At 51.0% G+C, this 22,094-nt stretch overlaps 1 protein-coding gene across 2 annotated transcripts; it reads right to left on the bottom strand.

Moving 5' to 3' along the window:
• Window positions 1-282: 282 nt before the first annotated feature.
• Window positions 283-16,160, bottom strand: MEOX1 (mesenchyme homeobox 1). Of its 2 annotated transcripts, XM_061175881.1 has the most exons (3): window positions 15,692-16,160; window positions 1,622-1,794; window positions 283-453 (listed from the first exon to the last, which is right to left on the bottom strand). In XM_061175881.1, the coding sequence occupies exons 1-3, from the start codon at window positions 16,158-16,160 to the stop codon at window positions 331-333; spliced, it is 765 nt and encodes a 254-aa protein (XP_061031864.1). In that variant the 3' UTR covers window positions 283-330. The 2 variants fall into 2 exon arrangements, with proteins under 2 accessions (XP_061031864.1, XP_061031865.1); XM_061175882.1 differs by lacking the exon at window positions 1,622-1,794.
• Window positions 16,161-22,094: the final 5,934 nt, after the last annotated feature.

The raw sequence follows: 22,094 nt of genomic DNA, 5'->3' as shown, positions 1-22,094 counted from the left end.
TGAGTGGCAGCTGAGACCCCGAGAAACAGTGTCCCTGGAGCTATTCCCGGGATTCACTAGGGTCCGTTCTGGCTGCTGTATGACTGTTTCCATGAGAAATGTGAGAAGCAAAGGCCCTGGGGAAGGGGCCGCTAAGACACAGCAACGCTGGACAGAGCTTTCTGGGAAACTTCAAGGCTCCCAGGAACCCTGGGCAGCTTCCTATCCAAGAGTCACTGCGAGGTGTGGAGAGGCTGCCCTGGGTGGGTGGGAGAAGGTGAAGGTAGGATTGGGGTGGGGGTAGTTGGTACGGGGCTCAGTCCTCAGTCTTTTTTTTCTCCCTGGAGAATTTCACTCTGAACTTGGAGAGGCGGCAGAGTCCCCATCCTCGGGGTCCTGCCCATGGGGGGAGATGGGCTGACCCCCCTTCACGCGCTTCCACTTCATCCTTCGGTTCTGGAACCACACTTTGACCTGATGAAGGAAGCAGAGGAGCCTGGTCACTTCACGGCAGGTGTGACCACCTCCTCATATTGATGCTCAAGCTACCTGGGGTGCAGTTCCAGGGACCCCCAGCTCGAAATTCGGCTTCCCCCTCCCTACGCCTCCAAAGGCTCCAGGAATTGAAAGGGAAGACCGACCAATCTGCCCAGAGGCTTGTCTTATGTCTCCAGATAAAGAAAGCCTGACAGAAGAACCAGTTCTAAAAGTCACACTGGCCCCACCCCCTTTCACAAGCCCCTCCCCTCCTGTGCCAACACCCTCTCCCTCTAGCTTCTATTACCCAGGGATCTGGGAACACAGGATCACCAGCCTCACCCTTAGGCACATTTATAACGCACTTTTCAGCTTAGATAGCTCTGGTCTGGACATTTTCTCATCTGAGCTTCAGCATTTACCTGCAGGTAAACCTGCAGGGTGGGGTTATGACACTGCTGTACAGGTGGAGACCAAGAGAGGTCAGGAGAAGACATGTCCCAGAGGTCCCAGGGCTACGAAGGGGTAGAGGCAGGATCTGAATCTAAGTCCTCTGATTCTAAATCCAGCACTTTGGCAGATGCTTTCTCAACTGAAAGCTGCAATCAATAATAATAATAATAATAATATTTTATTCCACGTCAGAGCACGGGTATGGGTGGAATGTTCTGAGAGAAAGCCCAAAACAAAGGGCTAGGAAGTTTTTCTCAGAGTGTGTCTAGGAACCAGCTGCAAATCCAAATCACCTGGAGAACTTACTAGAAATGCAGATTCCTGGTCCCACTCATTATTACTGGAAAATCGCTCTGTGGAGCTCCGGAAGCTGCATTTTAAACAGGGCCTGGATGATTCCACCGCACACTCAAGTTTGGGGATAACCAGATCAGAGGTTTCAACCCTGGTTGCATGTGAGAATCACCTCGGGGACCTTTGATGAATTCTGAGGCCTGGACTTCACCTCAGACCAATGAAAACAATCTCTAGGGGTGGAGCCCAGACACTGGTGTTATTAGAATTTCCGCAGGTGATTGTCAGGTACGGCCAGAGTTGAGGACCACTGGACTGGGCCAGAGGGAGAAGACGAAGAAGGTTCTGGGAGAAGCGGGGGAAGAGAGAGGTATGACAGAGCACAGGAAAGGAGGGATGGCCAGAAGAGGAGGGGCACCTGCCGCTCGGAGAGGTCCAGGTTTACTGCGATCTCGTATCTCCGGAGCCGGGTCAGGTAGTTGTGATGAGCGAACTCGGCCTCGAGCTCCCGCAGCTGCTCCTTGGTGAAGGCCGTCCGCTCCTTGCGGGCCTTGCTGCTGCCCTCCGGCTTCCCTCGGTTCTCCTGGTTGTCTGAGGAGAGAGGGTCCCAAACAGGAAGACGTGAGCCGCAGGGGCCTTGGTTCCCTTTCTTTTGTCCTCAAGCAGCGGGGCAGCCTTTCCCTGTCGCTCTTATTTTGAAAGGATGCTGAGAAAGAACCCACGGTGTCCCTTTATCATTCATTCTAGCGTCTTTACCCCCAGAGAACTGGAAAGATTTTTGGATATCAACCTCAGGCGCACCTCCCCCACCCCAACTGTTTTTAATTCCCAAAGCACAAGAAGCTGCCCTTGGCTGTTTAATGATCTCTACCCCACCCCACTCCCCACCTACCCCCAGCTTGACATTAGCAGTGGCTATAAGTTTGTGGGGCAGGATGCTCTAAAACTGAGGTTCTCTGTCCTCAGCGACAGAAACATCACCTAGGAACTTGTTAGAGATGCAGATCCTTGGGCCTCACCGCACACCCCCTCCGGGAGTGGGGCCCAGAGATCTGTTTTTTTTTTTTTCCCAGCAATCTGTTTTAGCAAGCCTTGCAGATGATTCTGACACATGGTCAAGGTTACAAACCTCTGCTCTAAGACCTGGCTACACAGCGGGTGCCTGGTAGCAGCAGTAGTGTGGCCAGGGAGCTGTCAGACTTGCAGGATCTCCACCTCACTCCATCCTCAGACCTACTGAATCAGAGTCCGCATTTCAGCAAGATCCCCAGGGGAGGTGTGTGCACATGTAAATTGAGAAGTGCTGCCTTAAGTTTCTCCCCCTCTCCCCCAACCCTTTGACACCAGGATGGGCCAGGTCTGGAAAGTTCATTTACGAAGGAGGCTCTGAGTTCGACAGGGCAGGGGCTCAACCACAGCTGGTAACAGGGGTACAGGAATCAAGCACCTTACATGCGTCAGACACTTAATCCTCACAGTAATTCAGCCTGGCGAGTTCTAGGATGAGACCCATTTTATAGACCAGAAAACTAAGCACAGAGAAGTGAAGCAAGTTGTCCAAGTTCATCCAGTTCATCTGGCTAGTGAGTGGTGGGGACAGGAATCCAACTCAGGCAGTTTGACTCACAGTGTTCCAATGAAATATATGTAGGAAGGCTTTACAAACTGTAAAGTGCCGTGCACCCAGAAAGGACTGTATCGTGATCTGAACAGGGGAAGGGGCGGTGGTGGGTGGAGAAGCGCACAGGAAGGAGACCGACACACCTACACAACGAACTACCAACGCGTGCCACGTGGCCGGGGAAGGGCTCCAGGAAGCACGTTTTACGCAGGGCTCTAAAAGTTAGAAGTCTTTCACTTCATTGCCCTTGTTGTACAGACAGGGAACCCGGCCAAGCAGCCAGATTGCCGAGCAGGATGGGGATGTGGAGCCCCCTCGTGCACCCCACGTTCCCGATGGGAACGTCAGCCCACCGGTTCTTTCTAGCGCTTTCCACGCAGTCCCCCTTGTATTTCTGTCTGCGCGTCCTCCGCCCCCGCGCCACGCCTCCGGGAGCCGGATAGAAGGGGGAGCCGCCCGCCCCCTCACGGCGTCCCCCGGGAAGCAGAGGAGGCGGAGGAGGGGCCGCCGCCGGGGGTCCCCGCAGCCCCGATGCTCGGCTGCCCGTGTCGGATCCGGGTGGGCCGCCTGCCGGGCGCGCCCGGGGGCGGGAAGGAAGGGGGCGAGTTCTCCTGCCGGGCTGTCTGCCCAGACCCCTCCGGAAGCGGAGCCGGGGCTGGAGGGGAAGGACGCGCCGCCTGGCTGGGGTCCCCCAGGAGTTTTCAGCCTTGGCTGGCGCGAGCCCGGGAGGGAGGGGCAGTCACGGTCACGACGCGGAGGGACGCCCATTCCGGAGTACATCCTTGCCCGCGCGCCCAGAGCGAGGCTGGGAAACCTGGCTTGTTTCCCATCCGCTCCTGTCCTGGGGCTCAGTATTTCCCAGCCCTTCCCTTTCGCAGCAGCGGGGGTGTCAAACCCAGAGGACTTGCCCCGAGGTTTGAATCCTGGATCTTCTTGCTGGAGCCTCTGAGGAAAATCGCTTAACCTCTCTGGGCTTCTCATCCAGAAATCTACCTCCCAGAGGTTTTGGGAAGCTTGGACAAGCTGCTGTGTGTGGAAAATGCTTTTACAACTCTAAAGCTCTGGACAAATATAAAGTATTCTTCCGATTCTTCAATTCCTTGAGATGCCATCTGAGGCGCTGGGGTAATAGCAGCTACCGTTTCTTAAAGACTTCCACGTGCTAAGATGCAGTCACTGCTTTAATCCTCCCCATACAACACACGTAGGAGTAGGTAGTATTATTATCCCTTTAGCTTTGTCATGTGGATTTGTGTGATAATTTGATTAATAGCGCTCTCTCCCCAGGGATGTAACTGCTTTTTCTCACTTGCTACTGTACCTGGCACTTAGGAGGTCCTTGCTAAATGTTTGCTAAATCCTTCTCAGTAGATAGAGGCCCGGGAACTTGCCCAGTGTGCCAGGCAGCTTTTGGGCGGCAGAACCGAGATTCGAATCCAGATCCACCTGTCTAGAGCCTTAGCCATCAACCCTGGCGTCAGATTCTCCATCTTGCGTTGGCTGGCTGGCGGCTGGACCTGGACCATCGCAGCTCTGCTCGTCTCCACCTCCAGGGCTCCTGGGGGCCCTGGGTTGATGCCCACACCCACCCTCCCCTTCTCCCAGGCCTGCTTAGGTGTGCACAGGTGCCCTATGGAAATCCCCCAAATACCCCCCCCCCCCCCACCACACACAGAGTCCTGCACATAATCCTTCCTAGAGAGAAGATGGGAGATAAAGGGAGGAGCCCTTTGGAGCTGGTCTTGGACTGGTTATGGGGGCAGCTGACCATCTCCTCTCTCACCTCTTAGTATCCTGATTTAGGCACTGGGGCCTCAGGATGGGAAAGAAGAAATAGGACAAAGGAGCCTGGGCTGGGAACTGAGTGTCTGAGCCCCTGTGTGAACCTCGGGGCAACACCCGCTAAAGGGGGTGGCATCTGGCACTGGGAGAACGCTTGTCCCTCATCAGCTTCCCAGAGGGGAAAGAATTTTCATCACTGTTAGAAATGACAAAGGGGCCAGAAGTATGGCAAGTTAGCTATGAAAACGAAAGTGGAAGTTATGGTTCTCTTTGTTCTGCAATAGTATAAAAAACTGTAACATTTTCATCCAGATAGGAAAAGACAAAGAAAAATGATAAGTACTTTTATACCGTTTCTGGCCAGGGAGTGTCCATTCTGCTGGCTCACATGCACAGTTCCTATGCATACTACCCCCAAGATGGTTTGATCCCTTTGTTGGGGAGCCTCCCTCCCCTCTCTGGCCTCCCACGGGTAGAAGTATGGGATTGGGCTGGGCCTTCTTTCCCTGGGCGAGCTGTTGTCAGAGTTCTTTTCCAATACGCCACCCTGGCACTCTCTTCTCTCCCTACTCCCTCTTCTGTTGAGAAACCCCGGCCCGGAATCTGAGGTCCCTTCCAGTTTCAAAGATTCTTGTCTTGGCCCCAGGTTACACCCTTCAGTCAGAAGGAAGGAACTGTGTGTTGTGTATTCTGTCCCAAGGCCCTCCGCAGCCTTCCCAAGGTCCTCAGCCCAGCGATCAGGGCTATGCTGGGGAATTTCTCTCTCCCTCTGACATGCACAGCTCCCCAAGCCTGGAGCTGCGTGGAAGGGAGTTGTGTTTGCAGAGATTTCTAAGGACCTGTTGGAGAGCCTGAGCCTTAGCTGGCTCCAAGAAAGGGCTCTCTGACCTTGGGCAAGTCCCTTAAGTTCTCTGAGCTTCAGTTTCCTCATTTGTAAAACAGAATAGCCTCACCCACTGTGATCAGAAGGCTTCTGAGAAGGTAAAACGAGACGGGTAATGTGTTAACACTTAGCACAGTGCCTGGCACACAGCTGAGCCTCCTTTGGGAGAACCATCAGAAGAGGTTCTACTGGAGATGACGTTGGAGAGATGACACAGGTGGAGATAAAACACAGTGCATCTCAAGGTACCACGTCTCCAGAGCTGTGTGAAAGGGATGCCTTTTCAATGTCTGGCCTTTTAACTGTTTTCCCTTCTCCACTACTTTTGCACATCTGTACTTGAATCTGTGTCTCTATTGCTTCCAGGCACAGTAACTAGAACTGATCAGTGTGACGATCCACGTCAGTCCTCCTGGTCCTGATTCTTCCTCAGGGCCAGCGGGTGCCTCTTCCAGGACTGCAGAGGGAGGAGGCCGGTGCTCAGCTGGCTGCCTCTGTGGTTAAGGAGGAGCCCCCCGGCCCCGCCCCACCCTCTGCACACCCTCAGAAGAAGCAGGGCCATGATGGAATGGTCCAGATCGCCCAGAGAAATGCAAACAGGATGTGTGTGTGATTGCGGTTTCCACCATGAGCTTTTACATCATCCGAGGTAAATTATTTCATAAATAGCTGTCACATTTGGCAGACCTTCTTAAAGTTAGCAGACAGCTTTATCGGAACTAGGGGGAGGTTCAGATAGACCTTGGGGAACATGCCTTTTTGGAGTCCTGTATTCCTACTCCCCAACTCTCACAGCCATTTAACATAAATTTCTATCCAGGACCAGATAGACAGCCACAAGCCCCATATTCAAGTAGCACTTTGCAGTTGACAATTGACAATGGATTTCTTTCCCCCAGAGATAAACTTCTTTTGGGCTTTCCTCTGTACTACAGAATCATAGAATAGTAGACCTGAAAGGGGACTTAGAGATGATCTGATGTGGCCTTTACATCTTACAGGTGAGCCTAGAGAAGGTAAGAAACTTGCCTAAAGATACACAGCAAGTTAGCAGCAGAATTGGGCCGAGAACCCAGATTTCCTTGATAGGAAGCTATTTCCTGACTGTTAGGCTGCTTCCTACTGGATCCTCTTAATTATCCTGTGAGGTAGGTGAGGTACACATTAGCCCATGGAACAGACGAGGAAATTAAGACCCAGAGACTAAATGGCTTGCCAGAAGTCCCCTGGGACCAGTTCAGGCTATGTCACACAGCACTGCAGGGGTGATGAGTATGGAGCTGTGCTCGCTCCAGGGATGGCGTCTGGGTCTGGGTCCAGGTCTGCCTCCCTGGGACTCCCCTTGGCAAATCCTCTGAAAATGGGGTCTACAGCTTCCTGGGCTACGGACCAGACCTTTAATGTGCTCATTAGTTTTGATACTTTCAACTTCAGAGGGAGGAGTCAAAGCCCTGAAAATAGACAAGACCTGGACGGAGCCAGTCCCAAGACCAGATGGGCGTTTGCATCCAGACCTCCCTGGCTTCCTGGGACTGGTTTGACTTTTTCTCTGGGCCCCGACCCACCTCAATGTCTGGGCCCTTTCTCTCTCCCCTGGGGGCCTGAAGAGACCTGGTGAGGCTCCCAGCCTCTTTGAGGAGCCCAGCAGTGGGGCTTGGGGATTCAGGGATGGGAATACCTGGGGCTAGAGTCGTCTTTGCTGAGAGTCCCAGGTGGCGGGAGTGGGTGAGGGTGGGCAGTGATGAGGGAGAGTGGAATGGACTTGGTGAGGAGATGGGGTGTGGGGACCATGGAAGAGGGGAGCAGAGAAGTGGAGGGGGCACGGGGGCGGTGGAAATGAGAGGCTGGAGTAGCAGGCAAGTTTCTGAGACGGTTGGGGCAGGCGTGAGCCGCGCTGGGCTTTGTTTGTGTTTATCAGTTCCAGATGTCACCCTCAGCTGTCACCCAGGGCCCACTGCTTACACCGCTCCTCCACCGCTGAGTTCAAGGAAAACATGACATAGAAGAGGCTGGAATGGGGGCGGGGACTGCGAGAGGAATCCTGGCCAGAGGCCAGGGCACCCTGATTCCGTGAGCGGAGTGGGCACTGGGGAAGCTGGCCCCAGGGGTCTGCAGGGGCCTCGAGTCCTGCCCCTCAGAAAGGGGTGAGTGTGGATCTGAGATCACTCAGCCCGATACTCGGCGTCACGTTTGTGACCCAGGTGACACTCACTGAGGTTGTCCATTTATTTTGTTATTACCTCCTTTCCTTCTTCCTCTGTCAAACAGGCTGCTTCTTTAGAGATTCATTCGTAAAACAGTCTCCACTTTTTTTCTTCTCTCTTGATGGGAGTAAGAGAAGAATGCGGGGATCTGCCTGTGGCCAGAAGCAACGCTCTGTCTGAATGGACAAACTCTAGTGGCCAACGGACCCGGGACTGGAGCATTTGTCCCACTGCTAGAACCTTGTCCCTGTACCCTCTGTTTATGGGCTGAACTGTGTCCCCCCCACCAATTAATATGTTGAAATTCTAACCCCCAGTACTTCTGAATGTGACTGTATTTTGAGATAGGGTCTTTCAAGAGGGGATTAAATTAAAATGAGGCAGTTAGGGTGAGCCCTAATCCAGTCTGACTAGTGTCTTCATAAGAAGAGATTAGGACACACAGAGAGCCACCAGGGATGTGCACGCACAGAGGAAAGGCCATGTGAAGACATGACAAAAAGGTGGCTGTCTGCCAGCCAAAGAGAGAAGCCTCGGCAGAAACCAAACCTGCCAGCATCTTGATCTTTGACTTCCAGCTTCCAGAACTGTGGGAAAATAAATGTCTGTTGTTTAAGCTACCCAGTCTTTGGTATTTGTTATGGCAGCCCAAGCAAACCAAGATGCCCCCAACTCCCCATAGCCATGCTTATCACTGAGGAGAGAGGAGCAAGGCCATTGGGGGGTGCTTGGCAAGGCTGATGCAAGGCCATAGGGACGGCTCAGCAAATCAGACAAAGGTGCCATTTCCTCTAGACTGGAGAGCACAGTCACTTGTCCATGTGGCAGCTGGGCCCTCTCGTTGCCCAGCCGTGAGCCCTCCTAACTGCCTGGCCGTGGTGGGTCCCCTTTGTTGCTCAGCCACAGCAGCTCCAGTCATGGGAGTACTTGGGATGCAACCCCAGTACCCTGTAGCGGATTCCTGCAAGTCCAGCCTGCATGTGGATATTTACACATCTTTCTGACCCAGCACTCACCCTGACCCTGGGTTTTATGACTGAAGTCTGGCTCTCTGCACACTTTTTTGTGAGTGAGACTGTAAAAATCCTGATGCATTTTACAGAAGCACATCACGCATGGTGAAAACCCTCATGCCAGGCGGTGGAGCCACTCTCAGAGAGAAAGTGAGAAAATGAATGAGTGAATGCCAGGCTGCACTAGAGGCTATTGGCCAGACATTGAATGAACTTCTCCTGTGTACAAATGTTTCAGTAGGTGCTAGGGAGACTGCGCAGGTGAATCAGATAGCATTCCAGCCCTCTAGACACTTCAATTTTAAGGAAAAAGGCAGCCATATGCATCTAGAACTCTGGATACAGGCCAACTGTGGTTTGATTCTAAGATGGAGATGTCAGCAAGGTATGCTCCATGTGTGAGGGGAGGGAGGTCATGAAAGGATTCTTGGACACTCAACAAACTAAGAGTAGAAGGAAATTATCTCAATATAATAAAGGCCATATATGAAAAGCCCATAGCTAACATCATACTCAGTGGTGAAAAACTGAAATAGTTTCCTCTAATATCAGAAACTAGGGAAAGGATGCCCACTCTCACCATTTCTATTCAATATAATACTGGAAGTCCTAGCCAGAGCACTCAGGCAAGAAAAAGAAATAAAAGGCATCTAAATCAGAAAGGAAGAAGTAAAGTAATCTCTGTTTATAGATGAAATAATCTTGTATGTGGAAAACCCTAAAGATTCCACAAAAGCCTCTTAGAACTAATAAATAAATTCAGCAAGGTTGCAGGTTACAGAATCAGCATGCACAAATCATTTGTGTTTCTATACATGAACAATGAACAATCCAAAAGGGAAATTAAGAAAACAATCCCATTTATAATAGCATCAAAAAGGATAAGATACGTAGGAATAAACTGAACTGAGGAGGCAAAAGACTTGTACAATGAAAATTACAAAACATTGCTGAAAGAAATTAAAGGCACAAATAAATAGAAAGACATCCTGTGTTCATGGATTGAAAGACTTAATATTGTTAAAATGTCCATACTACCCAAAGTGATCTTCAGATTCAATGCAATCCCTATCAAAATCCCAATGGCATTTTTTTGCAAGAATAGAAAAAAAAATCATCCAAAAATTCACATGGGGTCTCAAAGAACCCTGAATAGCCAAAACAATCTTGAGAAAGAAAAACAAAGCTGGAGGCCTCAGGCTTCCTGATTTCAAAACATATTACAAAGATACAGTAATCAAATCATTATGGTACTGGCACAAAAACAGACACTTAGATCAATGGAACAGAATAGAGAGCCCAGAAGTAAGCCCTCACGTAGATGGTCAAATGATCTTCAACAAAGGTGCCAAGGCTACACAGTGGGGAAGGCACAGTCTTCAACAAATGGTGCTGGGAGAACTGGATCTCCACAGGCAAAAGAATAAAGTTGGATCCTTACCTTACACCATATGTAAAAATTAATTCGAAATGCATTAAAGATCTAAAAATGTAAGACCTAAAACTAGAAAACTCCTAGAAGAAAACATGGAGGGAAAGCTTCATGACATTGGATTTGGTGATGATTTCTTGGATATGACACCAAAAGCATTGTCAACAAAAGCAAAAATAGACAAAACTACGTCAAACTTAAAAATTTCTGTGTAACAAAGGAAACAATCAACAGAATAAAAAGGCAACCTAAGGAATGGGAGAAAATATTTGTGGACCATATGTCTGATAAGGGATTAATATCCAGAATATATAAAGAACTCCTACAAGTCAACAACAAAAATTAAACAGTCCAATTTAAACCTGGACAGAGGACTTGAATAGACATTTCTCCAAAGAAGATATACAAATGGCCAATAAGTATATGAAAAGATGCTCAACATCACCAGTCATTAGGGAAATACAAATCAAAACCACAATGAAGTTATCACCTCATACCTACTAGCATGACTACTATCAAAAAAACCCTAGGAAATAACAAGTGTTGGCAAGGATGTGGAGAAAGGAGAAATTGGAACTCTGTGCACTGTTGGTGGGATTGTGAAATAGTACAGCTGCTATGGAAAACAGTATAGAGGTTCCTCAAAAAATTAAGAATGGAATTACCACCTGATCCAGCAGTCCTACTTCTGGTTATATATCCAAAAGAATTCAAAGCAGGATCTCGAAGAGATATTTGCACACCCATATTCATTGCAGAATTATTCATAATAGCCAAGAGGTGGAAGCAACCCAAGTGTCCACTGACAGATGAATGGATGAAGAAAATGTGCACACACATACAATAGAATATTATTCAGCCGTAAAAAATAAAGAAATCCTATCATATGCTACAACATGGATGAGCCTTGAGGACATTGTGCTAAGTGAGCTAAACCAGTCACAAAAAGACAGATACTGCTTGATTCCACTTACATGAGGTATCTAAAGTAATCAAATTTTTAGAAACCGGAGGGTAGAATGCTGGTTGCCAGAGCCCGTGGGGAGAGGGTAAAGGGGACTTGTTTTTCAACGGATATAGAGTTTTCCTTTTATAAGACGAAAAAGTTCTAGAGATCTGTTGCACAACAATATGCATATAGTTAATGCTTCCGAACTGCGCACTCAAAAATGGTTATGATGGTAAATCTTACATTATGTGTTCTTGACCACAATTTTTAAAAAAGCAGATTTCAAATGCAAGATGTTCAAAGGTAAGAAATCTCAGGGGAGCTCCTTTATGAAGTTATAAGCTGTATTTATAAAATCAGCACAGGTTCTAGCGATACTATAGTTTGAAACTTCTAAACTGTAACTTTCACTGAAATGATGCTAGGTACAAGTGGAGTCATAAAGGAAAGAAGGATGGAAGGAAGGAAGGAAGGGAGGAAGGAAAGAAAGGGAGGGTCCTTGGAGTAGGTGGCTTTCAAGCTGGATGTTAAAATAAGTAGGCAGAAGAGCCCGGGAAGAGAAGGGTGTTTGAGGCAAGGCGAAGAACTGAGCAAATGCGGGGGGCGGGGGCATGGGGAGAAAAAGTGGGGTGCCTTTGCAAGACAAGTAAACTGGTATGGTTTCGTGGCAAGGTGAGTGGAGGTGGAGGTGGGAGGGGTGGCCTGTAGGGGGAAATAAGCAGGGAAAGAGACCAATCTGTGGAGGATTTTTCAACCTCAGGGGAAATTGAGAGTGCTCGTGAGCTGGGCAGGGGGAGGTGGACATCAGATCTTGCAGGGGAGAAATCGGGGAAGGAGGAGCCCTGGGAGGCACGCGTGTTGGAGCTGCAGGAGGATGGGGCAAAGCGAGTCTGATGAAGGCAGAGTGAGTATGTCAGAGTGTCGGCGAGCGGCGCTGATCTGGGGCACCGCGACTCCCCCAGGCGGGCGATCAGATTCACCTGTAGCCGGGCTGATCACGCGCGACCTTCCCTTGAACCCCGTCAGGAAATCACCGCGAAATCCTTCATTCCCATAAATTAAAGACGACCACGGTAGCAACGACAGATTGGGGGCAAACAAGAGTGGCCTTGCAGCTGTCCTTGCCAGCAGGGGTCTTTAACACTCCCTGGCCCCAGGGCGGGAGTCGTTGGGATGAGTTAATATCACAGCTGTCTCCTAAATCAGTTTTGTGCTGTGAACCAACAGAAAGTCTCAGGGTAGGAGCCGAGGACCCCTTGCTTTCCTGACCATTTCCTTGAGCAAATCAGCTCCACTTCCAGTGATGGGGAGTGATGGGGGAGCAGCTGGGGCTGGCAGAGGAAGAAGAGGAGAGAGCAGAGAACGTTCCTTTTGAAACAAACTTTCAGTAACTTTCTGTTACCGGAACCCCCTGGCCAGGCCAGCCAGTATGGGACACGTTTACCAGGCATGACTCATCCCCTACCCCAGCCTCTCTGGCAGATCTCTGAGCTCCAGGCTCCTAATTAATGGCAACTGGATTTCAGGACCAACAATGATTGCGAGAAATTCCCACATCTTATACCCCAGACTCAGGAATTTCTGAGACAGCGTATTTGAAATATTCAATTCCACTGTCCCCCATAACATAGGGCTATTTATCAGATTCTATGTGCTGAAGACTGGTTCTGGAAATATGGGCCTAATACCATTCATAGCCACTATTTATCGAACTCATGTGCCAGGCACAGTGTTAATCTCACAGATCACAGAATTTAACCTTCACAGTGACTCCATATGGAGAGTGATATTGTTATAGTCTCATTTTACAGCTGGGGAAACAGAGGCTCCAAGAATTTAAGACCTTTCCCATAGTCAAGCAGCCAAAAGTGGCAGTGCCAACCCTGCAACCTGACTGCCTGATTGTGAAGCATGATGGAAAACACACTTCTGAGCAATGCTGGTTAACCTTCCAGAGATAGCTTAGCAGGGGCCAGGGTGAGGTGCGTGAGACACGATGAGTGCAAAATGCAAGGGGTGCCAAAAACCTCAGTAATCAAGAGAAAGAATATTTTAACGCAAAGTTTTAAAAAATCAAAATTAATACAAAAATCCACAATGAGCAGGATGTCAAAATTTAAAATAGAGAATCCAACCAGTGGCTCAGAATTGGTAGGGTGGGGCGGGGGTCTTCGTGGGTTTGCCTCTTGTGAACTGAACTCCAGACTCCTGGAGTTGGTTGTGAGCCTTGCCCATCGCTTTCCCTTTTCTTTAGGCTCTTACAAAACTGATCTTTCCTGCCTCCTTCCCCTTCAGTTAAATTCTGAAGGAAGATGCAAGCAGCCGTGCAATAAAGCTTTCCATGCTGACCAGAGAGGGTCTGGAACCCCAGAGAATGAATGAGAGTCAGCTCGCTGTGCCCTGTTTTGTGCGACTGCTGCTTCTGAGGGGACCTCGAGGGAGAGCCCAGGCTCCCTCCTGGCTGGGAACCTCCCCCCACCAGAGGCTGACCCTATGAAGAGGGTGCTCTGGCGTGGCCAGCTGCTTGGCAAGTGAGCAGCGCCATCCATGGGCCACTCGCCCAAAGGAAAGATGGTGCATTTGGGTCTTGCTGAAACATGGAATGAGCTTGCCTAAGCCCAGCCCTTGGCTTTGCCCATGCCTTCCCAATGCTCTTGGCTCACAGTTCCCTGGAAAGTGGCTGGATGCAGCCAAGGTGGATGTGGGCAGAGATGGAGGAGCTACGGTGGCAGGCGCCAAGGAGGGGAGAGCTCTTCAACTAGGCGCAGAGCCAAGTGGCTGACAGCTCATTGGAGAGGAGAAGCAGAAAGTGCCCCATTCTCTGCAAATCTCCATCCAGGCTTAGGAATAGTTCCGGGTTTAACTGGCTGGGGATTTAAAAGGCCCTTCTATTTAGCAGCCAGGAAGGCTGTGGTTTTTATCATCCACTGTTAACACAATGAGGGGCTTCTTCAAGCATGGAGACCAGATATTTCACAAGGAGGATTCTGCTTGAAATCTACTGAAGGGTGTGGGATTCGGGGTCTGAAGTCTGGGGTTTGAGCTTTCTTCTAGGGTGACCAACTGTCCCGGGGACACTGGACTTTCAATGCTAAAACCAGAAAAGTCCTGGGTACATTGAGATGAGTGGGTCACTCTGTTTTGACTCCATGCTAGCAGAGATCCCCTCAGACTTTTCAGTCTCTCCTTTTCCACGTGTAAAGAATCAAGTCACTGATAAGACCTGCTGTACCAAACTCGAAAACTTGTGGGACTCAAAAGAGTTATCGTATGTTTCCTGCAGCACCTCGAACCCCCTAGATCATAGCACATCCACTGCCAGACAGGTATCTGCTGGCCTCTCCTCCCTCTCAGTCTGAACTCTTTGGGGGTGAGACCACCTTATTCATCCCTGCAGTCCCAGGACCTCTGCCAATGCTTGGCAAAAAAAAAGATGCTCGGGAAATCTGTGCTACTTTGAAAGTGCTTCGTAAAGCAAAGTAGAGAGTGTTCTCGTTGGTTAGTCGGTCCTCTCATTTGCTGCCTGCCCCTTGTTAGCCCCATGAAAGGTCTTCTGTAGGTTCAGACAGACAGATGTGCCCCAAGGGTGGCCGTCAGGAGGACGTAGTGGGGCAGTGGGGGCAGGAGGCAAGGGCAATGTCTTGTTCCGGGCAAGGTGGGGACAGGGAACCAGACAATAGGTGAACAGGCAGTGAGAGAGGCTGGGGGGGGGGTCCCACGGGGAAATGAGGAAACAACAGGTCCCCCCAACCAGGAGGAGATGGACTTTAGCTGGGGTCTGAACAAGCAGGTCAGCTCCATCATCTGGCCTCTGCTGCTCCAGCGCCGAGCAGGGCTTTACCTGCATTCTGAGGTCCAGTGCTTGCCCTTTGCTGCCTGCCTCCCTGACTTTCTCCAAGACTGACGATCCCTCAGGAGGGCTCCTCAGAGGAGTGGCCTTTTGGGGGGTCACCCAGACCTTAGCATGCTGAGCTGCCCCTTGGCCTGGGCACAGCCCAGCTGCGGAGGGCGATACCTCATGGGCGGTCTGCCCCAAATCTTAGTGCCTGCCTCTTGCGTCCCTGCGCTATGTCTGCTTCTCTCCCTCTAGACTCCTGGAGACACGGAGTCCTGGTTCTACTTGACTGCCCGGGGTTCCAGCCTTGGTCCTAGGCCTCCGAGCCTTGGTCTCAGCTGACTCCCCTGGGGAGCAAGCCCTGGGGCTCTGGGACCATTTGGAGCTGGCTGGGGCATGGTGGGGAGAAGCGTGACCCAGAGGCAGCCTGGTTCAGGAAAGCGCCTCTCCAGCCCTTGCCAGCCTGTACCCAGAGGCTCCGTCCCACATGTCCTCCAAATCTTTGTGGATCCTGTTTCATTCTCTTGCCGGCACATCCTTCCTGGGGCCCAGGAGAGCTGAGGACACAGACATAGCCCCCGTCACCAGAGAATCCTAGAACTCTGAGTAGAAGCAACCACAAAGGTAACTGTTCTAAGTCTCCTGCCTTTGGGTAGATTAGATCATATTGTTTCGCGTTCATGGTCAGGATGCCTAGGCTCAGAGAGGGCAAGCAACCTCCTCAAGGTCACACAGCAAAGGAACGGTCAGCTGTTCCTCAGCCACTTACCTGAACTCTCCTTTTTCCGCCTGGTTGACTTCTTCTCCGTCCCATTGGCAGTGCTCCCAAGGACCTCGTAGTCCTCGCCTGGACCTCCCGTGGTGTCCACCAGGCCTGGGCTGCTGGCCCCCATCTCCTTGGAGCCCCCTGCTGGGCCCGGGTTGAGCCTATGCCGGGCCTCCGAGACAGGGAAGTGCCAGTCGGGGGGTTGCGGGAAGGCGGGGTGCTGCTCAGTGAAGCCGCGCTCCTCCCGGGGTAGGCTGTGTGGGGTGGCCGCCAAGCAGGAGGCCGAGAAGTCAGGGTACGCTGCTGTTGCTGTCGCTGGGAAGTCTGGTTTCTGGTGGAAGGAGAACGGGGTTGGCGGGTAGTGGGGGAGGCCTGAGGCCCCACTGCCTTCTGAGTGAGGGTTTCGAAGGCATCCCCAGACCGGGGCCGGGGGATGGGGGCCCCTCATGCAGCTGCTGGCCACTGGATCCATCTGCTGTCTGATGCACGCCTCAGTCCTTTCAAAGGCTGGAGTCTTACACTTTTTATATTCAAAGTGTTAAAAATGCAAAAAAAAAAATTTTTTTTTAACAGGAGGGAAAAAGGTTCAACAGAAAATTCACCCCAGGAACCAAAACAAAAACCAAAGCTAAAGTTGTTCCTTACAGTTACGCACACATGTGTCTGGCCACACATACGTGTGCCCGCACCTATGTTGGACTTCGTTCCTGGCTTCCTGGTCCCACCCTCCGACACACCAACCTGCCTAGTGGGGTCCCCTGTGCGTGTATTTGTCGCCGATGACACTAAACATTTTCACTGTCCCAGCCCAGACGCACCAGCTGATGAGTGCTTGTCTTGGAGCCCGCAGCAAATGCCTGCAAAGAGCTGGTCCAGGGCTGCTGAGACACACTTTTAAATCCTGCGGTGGGGAGAGAGTGACAGATTTCTGAAGTGAAATGTGAGAGAGGAGAGGGAGGGGTTAACCAGCACACACACGATCCCCTCCAACCAAAACCCGAGCAGGCAACTATTAATCATCAGAAACCTTATATGCACATCTAATGGGATTTGCAGATGGAGTCTTTTAAAGAAACATTGTCTGTTTTTTTTTTTTTTTTTTTAAGGAAAGAGAGCAGCACACACACAATTTCTTTAATGTTTCTCCTGTAACACTATGAAGTTATTTTATTGCACTGTTAACAAAATTCCCCAAGTCTTGGATTTGGAAAAAGACTTAAGTCATATCCAGAATCCATCAAGTGCCAAATTCCAGGGAGTGAAGCGGGGAATAAGCGCAAGAGACAAGTTTGCTGATTGCATTTGATTTAAAGGCCCTTCTACTGCTGCTTGCAAAAAGGAAGGTGGATTAAAAGAAATCTTTTTTTGCAAGTCTCAGCGGCCCACTATGGTCTGTAGTAGAAAGAAAGACACACCCCAGAAAAAAATTATTTCTCTCTGCCCAAAGTGACATTCTCACTTTCTCAGTAACTTGAAAAAACAATCAGATTCTTCCTTCCGCTCTTTAACCCCCAACTTACATGCCAATTAGCCACACTCTTCTCTAGAGGCGTTTCAAGTCATTTTTCTCCACGGCAAAGGAAAGACACTTAGATAAGTTCCTTGAAGTTTCTCCAGGGCTCCCCCACCTGCTCTCTGGTCCCCTAAACTTCACCCACCTGCTTCCCCTTCCCCACCCCCAGAGGCCAAGGTTTCCATGGAATCTGGGCCTGGAAATAGGAATTAGGGGATTCTCATCCCCAAAGGAGTTCTCTTCGGCAAACGATTGCATGATCTTCCGGGCTGGTGCCCATCACAGGAGGACCCATTGCCATTTCAACAAGGCAATCAGTCTACTCAATCCCCATGACCTTGCTGGCCTCTCTGGAGGGTTAATATAATTTCTTGGGGGATGACTTTCCGAGCACATGGGGCCAGAGCTCCTCTCCTACTGCATATTTCCATGGCCCAGTGCAGCAGGATTGGGATTGAAATGGGAATGGACCAGAAGAACAATGTCCCCGCTGGCTTGTTGCAAAGATGCCCAGGGTTCCCCCAGAAGGGGCCACAGGTCTCAGTTCTGCAGACTGGAGGCTGCACACACGTTCTTCATGAAATAGGCATCCTGTCTTCCAGAACAGGTGGCCAGGGTGTTGCCGGCTGGCAGAGGAGATGGGGTCATAGCCACAAACCAGACTCACCTCTCCGCTTTGTCCAGGACTTACCTGTTGCACACACATCCCTCCTCTGAACCTCACAACTCTCCTATCATGGGTAAAGTAAGAATTACGCTCCACATTTTACAAATGAAGAAACCGAGGCTCAGACAGATGATGTGAGCTGCTCAGAATCACACAGCTAAGAAATGGCAGAAGCAGGAATTGCCCTTAGGTGTCTGGCTGTCCAGTCTGGAGCAGTTTGATGCAGAGGAAGAAGGAGCGAGGACTTTGGGGTTAGACAAAATCTGGAGTTTGCCACTTCCCAGCTGTGTGCCCTGGGGCAAGTCACCTCACCTCTCTGAGCTTCCATTTCCTCACCTGGGATGGTAGTTAAAGCTGCCATTCATCCCCTGATCTTAGCGCCTCACACACATTCCCCAGTGGACACCTACAGAAGCCCTCGGAGGCAAGAGCTTTCCTCACCTTCTCCATCTTTCAGAAGAGGATTCTGAAGCACAGAGAGACTACGTAAACTGCACAAGGTCACACAGCTGGGAAGTGGAGGATCCAGGATTCAAACACAGGCAGCCTGGCCCCACTGCATCAGAATGTCCGCCCCACAGACGCTGGAGAATTTGAAATGAAATCGTTTCTGTGAAGTGCGAGGTAGGTAATAGATACATATGGCTCCCTTCCTAGTACATCTAGTTCTCCTTAACCTCAGTGATTCCGAAGGGAGAGCGTGGGACTGCGGGGGGCACTGAGGAAATTCTACAGAAACAGCCTTGGGAGGTCCCTCGAGGGGCTGCAGGCTGTGAGGGCTCTGGAAGGAATCCACAGGGGGCTGGGAGGGAGGAAAGCCTTCCCGGGGCCTGGCCCGCAGGCTGTAACCGGATTCCTGTTCTGGCCTCCCGCATCTGGCCAGGAACCCCATCCCAGGGAGGCCCAGAGCCTGGCCCTTTGCCCCTGGAAGGGTGGGCCCTGGGTCGTGGCGGGGGTGGGGGGGCGCTGAGAGGTCAGGAGGGGCACGGGGGGCCCTCTGTGCTGAGAAGGCAGGGCCCTGGCACCCCGGCGCCCGCACAGCTGCTGCCGTCTGTCAGCCTCCCTGCGGGGCGCAGCCGGGGGCCTGCCGGCCTCTACATCTTCCTGACAGGCCCCTCTTCTGAGGCCAGGAAAGAACAACAATGGTCCTCCCCTCATGGCGACCCATTTGTTAGATGAAGGCCGGGCACCGGCACCTTTAACCTCCTCCAAGTCAGCGTGTCCCCGCCAAGGCCCCGAGGCCTGCGAGACAGAGGCGGATGGACATGGCAGAAAGGATCCCTGTGCAGCCAAGGGGAGCAGGGCTTACAGGAAGGGAGGGGACCCCATTTCGGCTTGTTGTTGGGGGAGGCAGGGGAGGAAGAGGAAAAGGCTGCATCAGGAGGAGGGTCCCTGAGGAGGATGGTGGGATTGGTCAGACCTGAGCCATCCCAAGGAACTTTCGGAATTTCCCCCATTGTGCTCGACAAGCAGGCGTGCCCTTGGCGCCTGCAGACCTGCTTCCGCACTTGCCCCCCTCCCACCTGTGCCTGGACTTGCAGGGGTGTCAGGAGAGAACCCGGGGCGTGGAGGCAGGGACTCCAGTTCAAGGTGTGGCCTTGCCCTTCTTCTGCTGTGTGGCCTCAGGCAAGTCACACCCTTTTTCTGAGCCTCAGTTTTCTCACTGGCCAGGTAGAGATGACAGTACCGGCCTCCTGTGGCTGTTATGAGGATAAATGACCTGATGTCTGTGAAAAGAGCTGGCTGACTGTAAAGGGCGATGCACCTGGGGAATTATTATGTCTTCCCCTTCCTTACTCAGCTGGACTACGGGGCAGGTCACGGCTCCATGGAGGGTGAAGACAGCCCATCCTAGTGGCCCCCCCACCCCATACGTTCTTCTATGGTAACATAACAGAGGGTCAAGATCATAGCCTTGGGAATCAGGAGAGCGTGGGTTCAAATCCTACCTCTGCCACTAATACACTGAATGGTTTTGGGCAACTCTATCACTTGAACCTCAGTTTCTTTTTTTCTTTGGCCGTGCCGAGTGGCTTGTGTGATCTTTGTTCCCTGACCAAGGATTGAACCCGGACCCCGGCAGTGAAAGTACCGAGTCCTAACCATTGGACTGTCAGGGAATTTCTGAGCCTCAGTTTCTTCATCTGTAAAGTGGGAATAAATTTTTTCTTCTTTCCCCATTGGGTTGCTGAGAAGAGAGTGAGGTGATGTAGGAAATCTTGTGCCATAGCCTGGTGTACAGTGTTTAGTGGTAACGTCTGGATGATGATGATGAAAATACCTGAGGTTTTTGCCTTGAGGACAACTCCAGAAGGCCACCTGAGAGGGACAAGGTGAGGTCATTGGCATTCACTCATATAGCAGAACATGTGAATCAGATAAGACACCTGATCCCTAGCAAGACCGCGAGGGATGGGAGGGGGAGACAGACAAGCTTTAAATATAACGGAAATCATTTTGGACCAGAATGTTTCTTGCTGGTCCTGGGATTTATTTGGAATGTATATGTCCTTTTTGTCTCAGAAAACTTTGAGGCAGAAGGGTCACTACTCAACTATAGGACTTTTGCGAGGCTCAACCAATTGGATGGACAGGTCGGAGTTGAGTAAACCACGGAATACAGTCCTCACAACGGTCACAGATGCTCCCAGGAAGCTTCCAAGACATTTCAGGGGAATGTCCCAGGGACCCAATGACAGGGTCTTTCCCTAAATCCCAGAAAATACTGCGTTAATAATAGAGAGAGTTCCCTCAGATGAGACTTCTCTCTCGTGTACATATTTTTTAAACCTTTGGTGCAACCGTCACTTGTCTGCTACCGAGATTGTGGGCAGATGACTGGAAAGCACAATAATGCACACAGTGGCCTGCATCTGGACCCCAGCTCCCGGAGGTCACATGATCTCTGTTTCCTCAATTGAAAAGTGGAAGCTGGCTGTATAGACGATGTGCAGTAGGTGCTCAGTAAATGCACCCCTTCCAGAGCTTCTGTGCCTGAAGGAGTTAAAGGCACGTTGATGTCAAGGGAAGGCTCTAAGTTAGGGCAGCCAGAAAAAATACAGGGAGCCCAGTTAAATACGTTCCATGCAATACTGGGGACACACTTAAGCTGAAAAAGTATTTGTTGTTTATATGAAATTCAAATTCAACTGGGTGTCTTTTTCTCCCCCTTAGGTCTGGAAACCCTAATCTAAGGCAAAACTAATCTTCAAGATGGAGAAGGCTCTGACCTTACTTTCTGAGACGGGATATTTGCACTTTGACAGAAGGCTCTGGAAGGAAACTCTCAAGGGGGCATTCCAGGGGGAGGGGTGGTGGTCGGGTAGGTTTAACTTTGGCTGTGGGCTTTCTGGTTGCAAGAGGAGCCCAGGGTCCCCCAGGAAGGTCTCCCGTGGAGGCCTTTGGAGTGAGACAAAGCAGACAGGAGGAGGGGGAGGAGGAAGGGCATGCAGGTGAAGGGAGTGAGGACAAAGGTGAGTGCCCTGGGCAGGAAGTGCTGAAAGAGAGAAGGAGGGAGGCCTGGGCTGGGCGCCAGCCTGGGAGACTCCCAGGCCCACTTCCCAGGGCGCACTTTTCCAGCCCTTGCTATTATTTGGGGGAAAACCAGCTAACCAGATAGGACAGCAAACCGGGGATTTATGTGGTGTGGGAACAGCTCGGGTTTCCCTCACTGTTTATCCAGCAGTATTTTTTAAAACAGAAATCAGCGCGCGGGTAACCACAGCTGTGAGTTACTGGCTCTGGCTGCGAGGCCTGTGAGGGCTGGGGAGGGTGGGGGGGTGGGGGTTTCCTCAAAGGTGCTTTGCTCTGCATTGGCTTGGAAGGTGCAAAAGGAATGTGCCCTTCCAGAGCCCGGGGCCAGGTGAGAAGAGTGGCCCTGGGCAGCTCCCGTGTCACTCTTTCTCCTTAGGACAAAGGGCAGCATCCCTGAGGGAACTGTGACTGTCAAGGCCTAAAGGCTTCGAGACCTCTAGGTCTAGGGGTCATGAACCCACAGGGGCCGGGGAGGGGTGGGTGGGCAAGTAAACACAAGCTAGGAGAGCCAGCTGGGAGACACAGGGGTAGAGTGAGAGATAGAGGGGGCCCAACAGCTGCTTGACACTGGCCAATTTTGCCTTGCAAGAACTTGGCTTGGTTTAACCAGATCTTTTCTTTTCTTTCTTTCTTTTTTTAAAAACCATGATTCTAGATTTTTAATGTAATCTCTCAATTTTTATTCATTTATT

This window comes from Eubalaena glacialis, chromosome 19, assembly GCF_028564815.1.
Source record: "Eubalaena glacialis isolate mEubGla1 chromosome 19, mEubGla1.1.hap2.+ XY, whole genome shotgun sequence".
Classification (NCBI taxonomy): Eukaryota; Metazoa; Chordata; class Mammalia; order Artiodactyla; family Balaenidae; genus Eubalaena; species Eubalaena glacialis.
The sequence above is the reverse complement of the archived record's forward strand: the minus strand, read 5'-3'. Positions and strand labels throughout refer to the sequence as shown.

Coding starts and splice junctions, on each gene's coding strand:
- MEOX1 (XM_061175881.1), bottom strand. CDS start 16,160: ATGGATCCAGTGGCCAGCAGCTGCATGAGGGGCCCCCATCCCCCGGCC. Junction 1,795..15,691: donor GCGGAAAAAGGAGAGTTCAG/GTAAGTGGCTGA, acceptor CTCTCTCCTCAG/ACAACCAGGAGAACCGAGGG. Junction 454..1,621: donor TGGACCTCTCCGAGCGGCAG/GTGCCCCTCCTC, acceptor TTCCTTCATCAG/GTCAAAGTGTGGTTCCAGAA.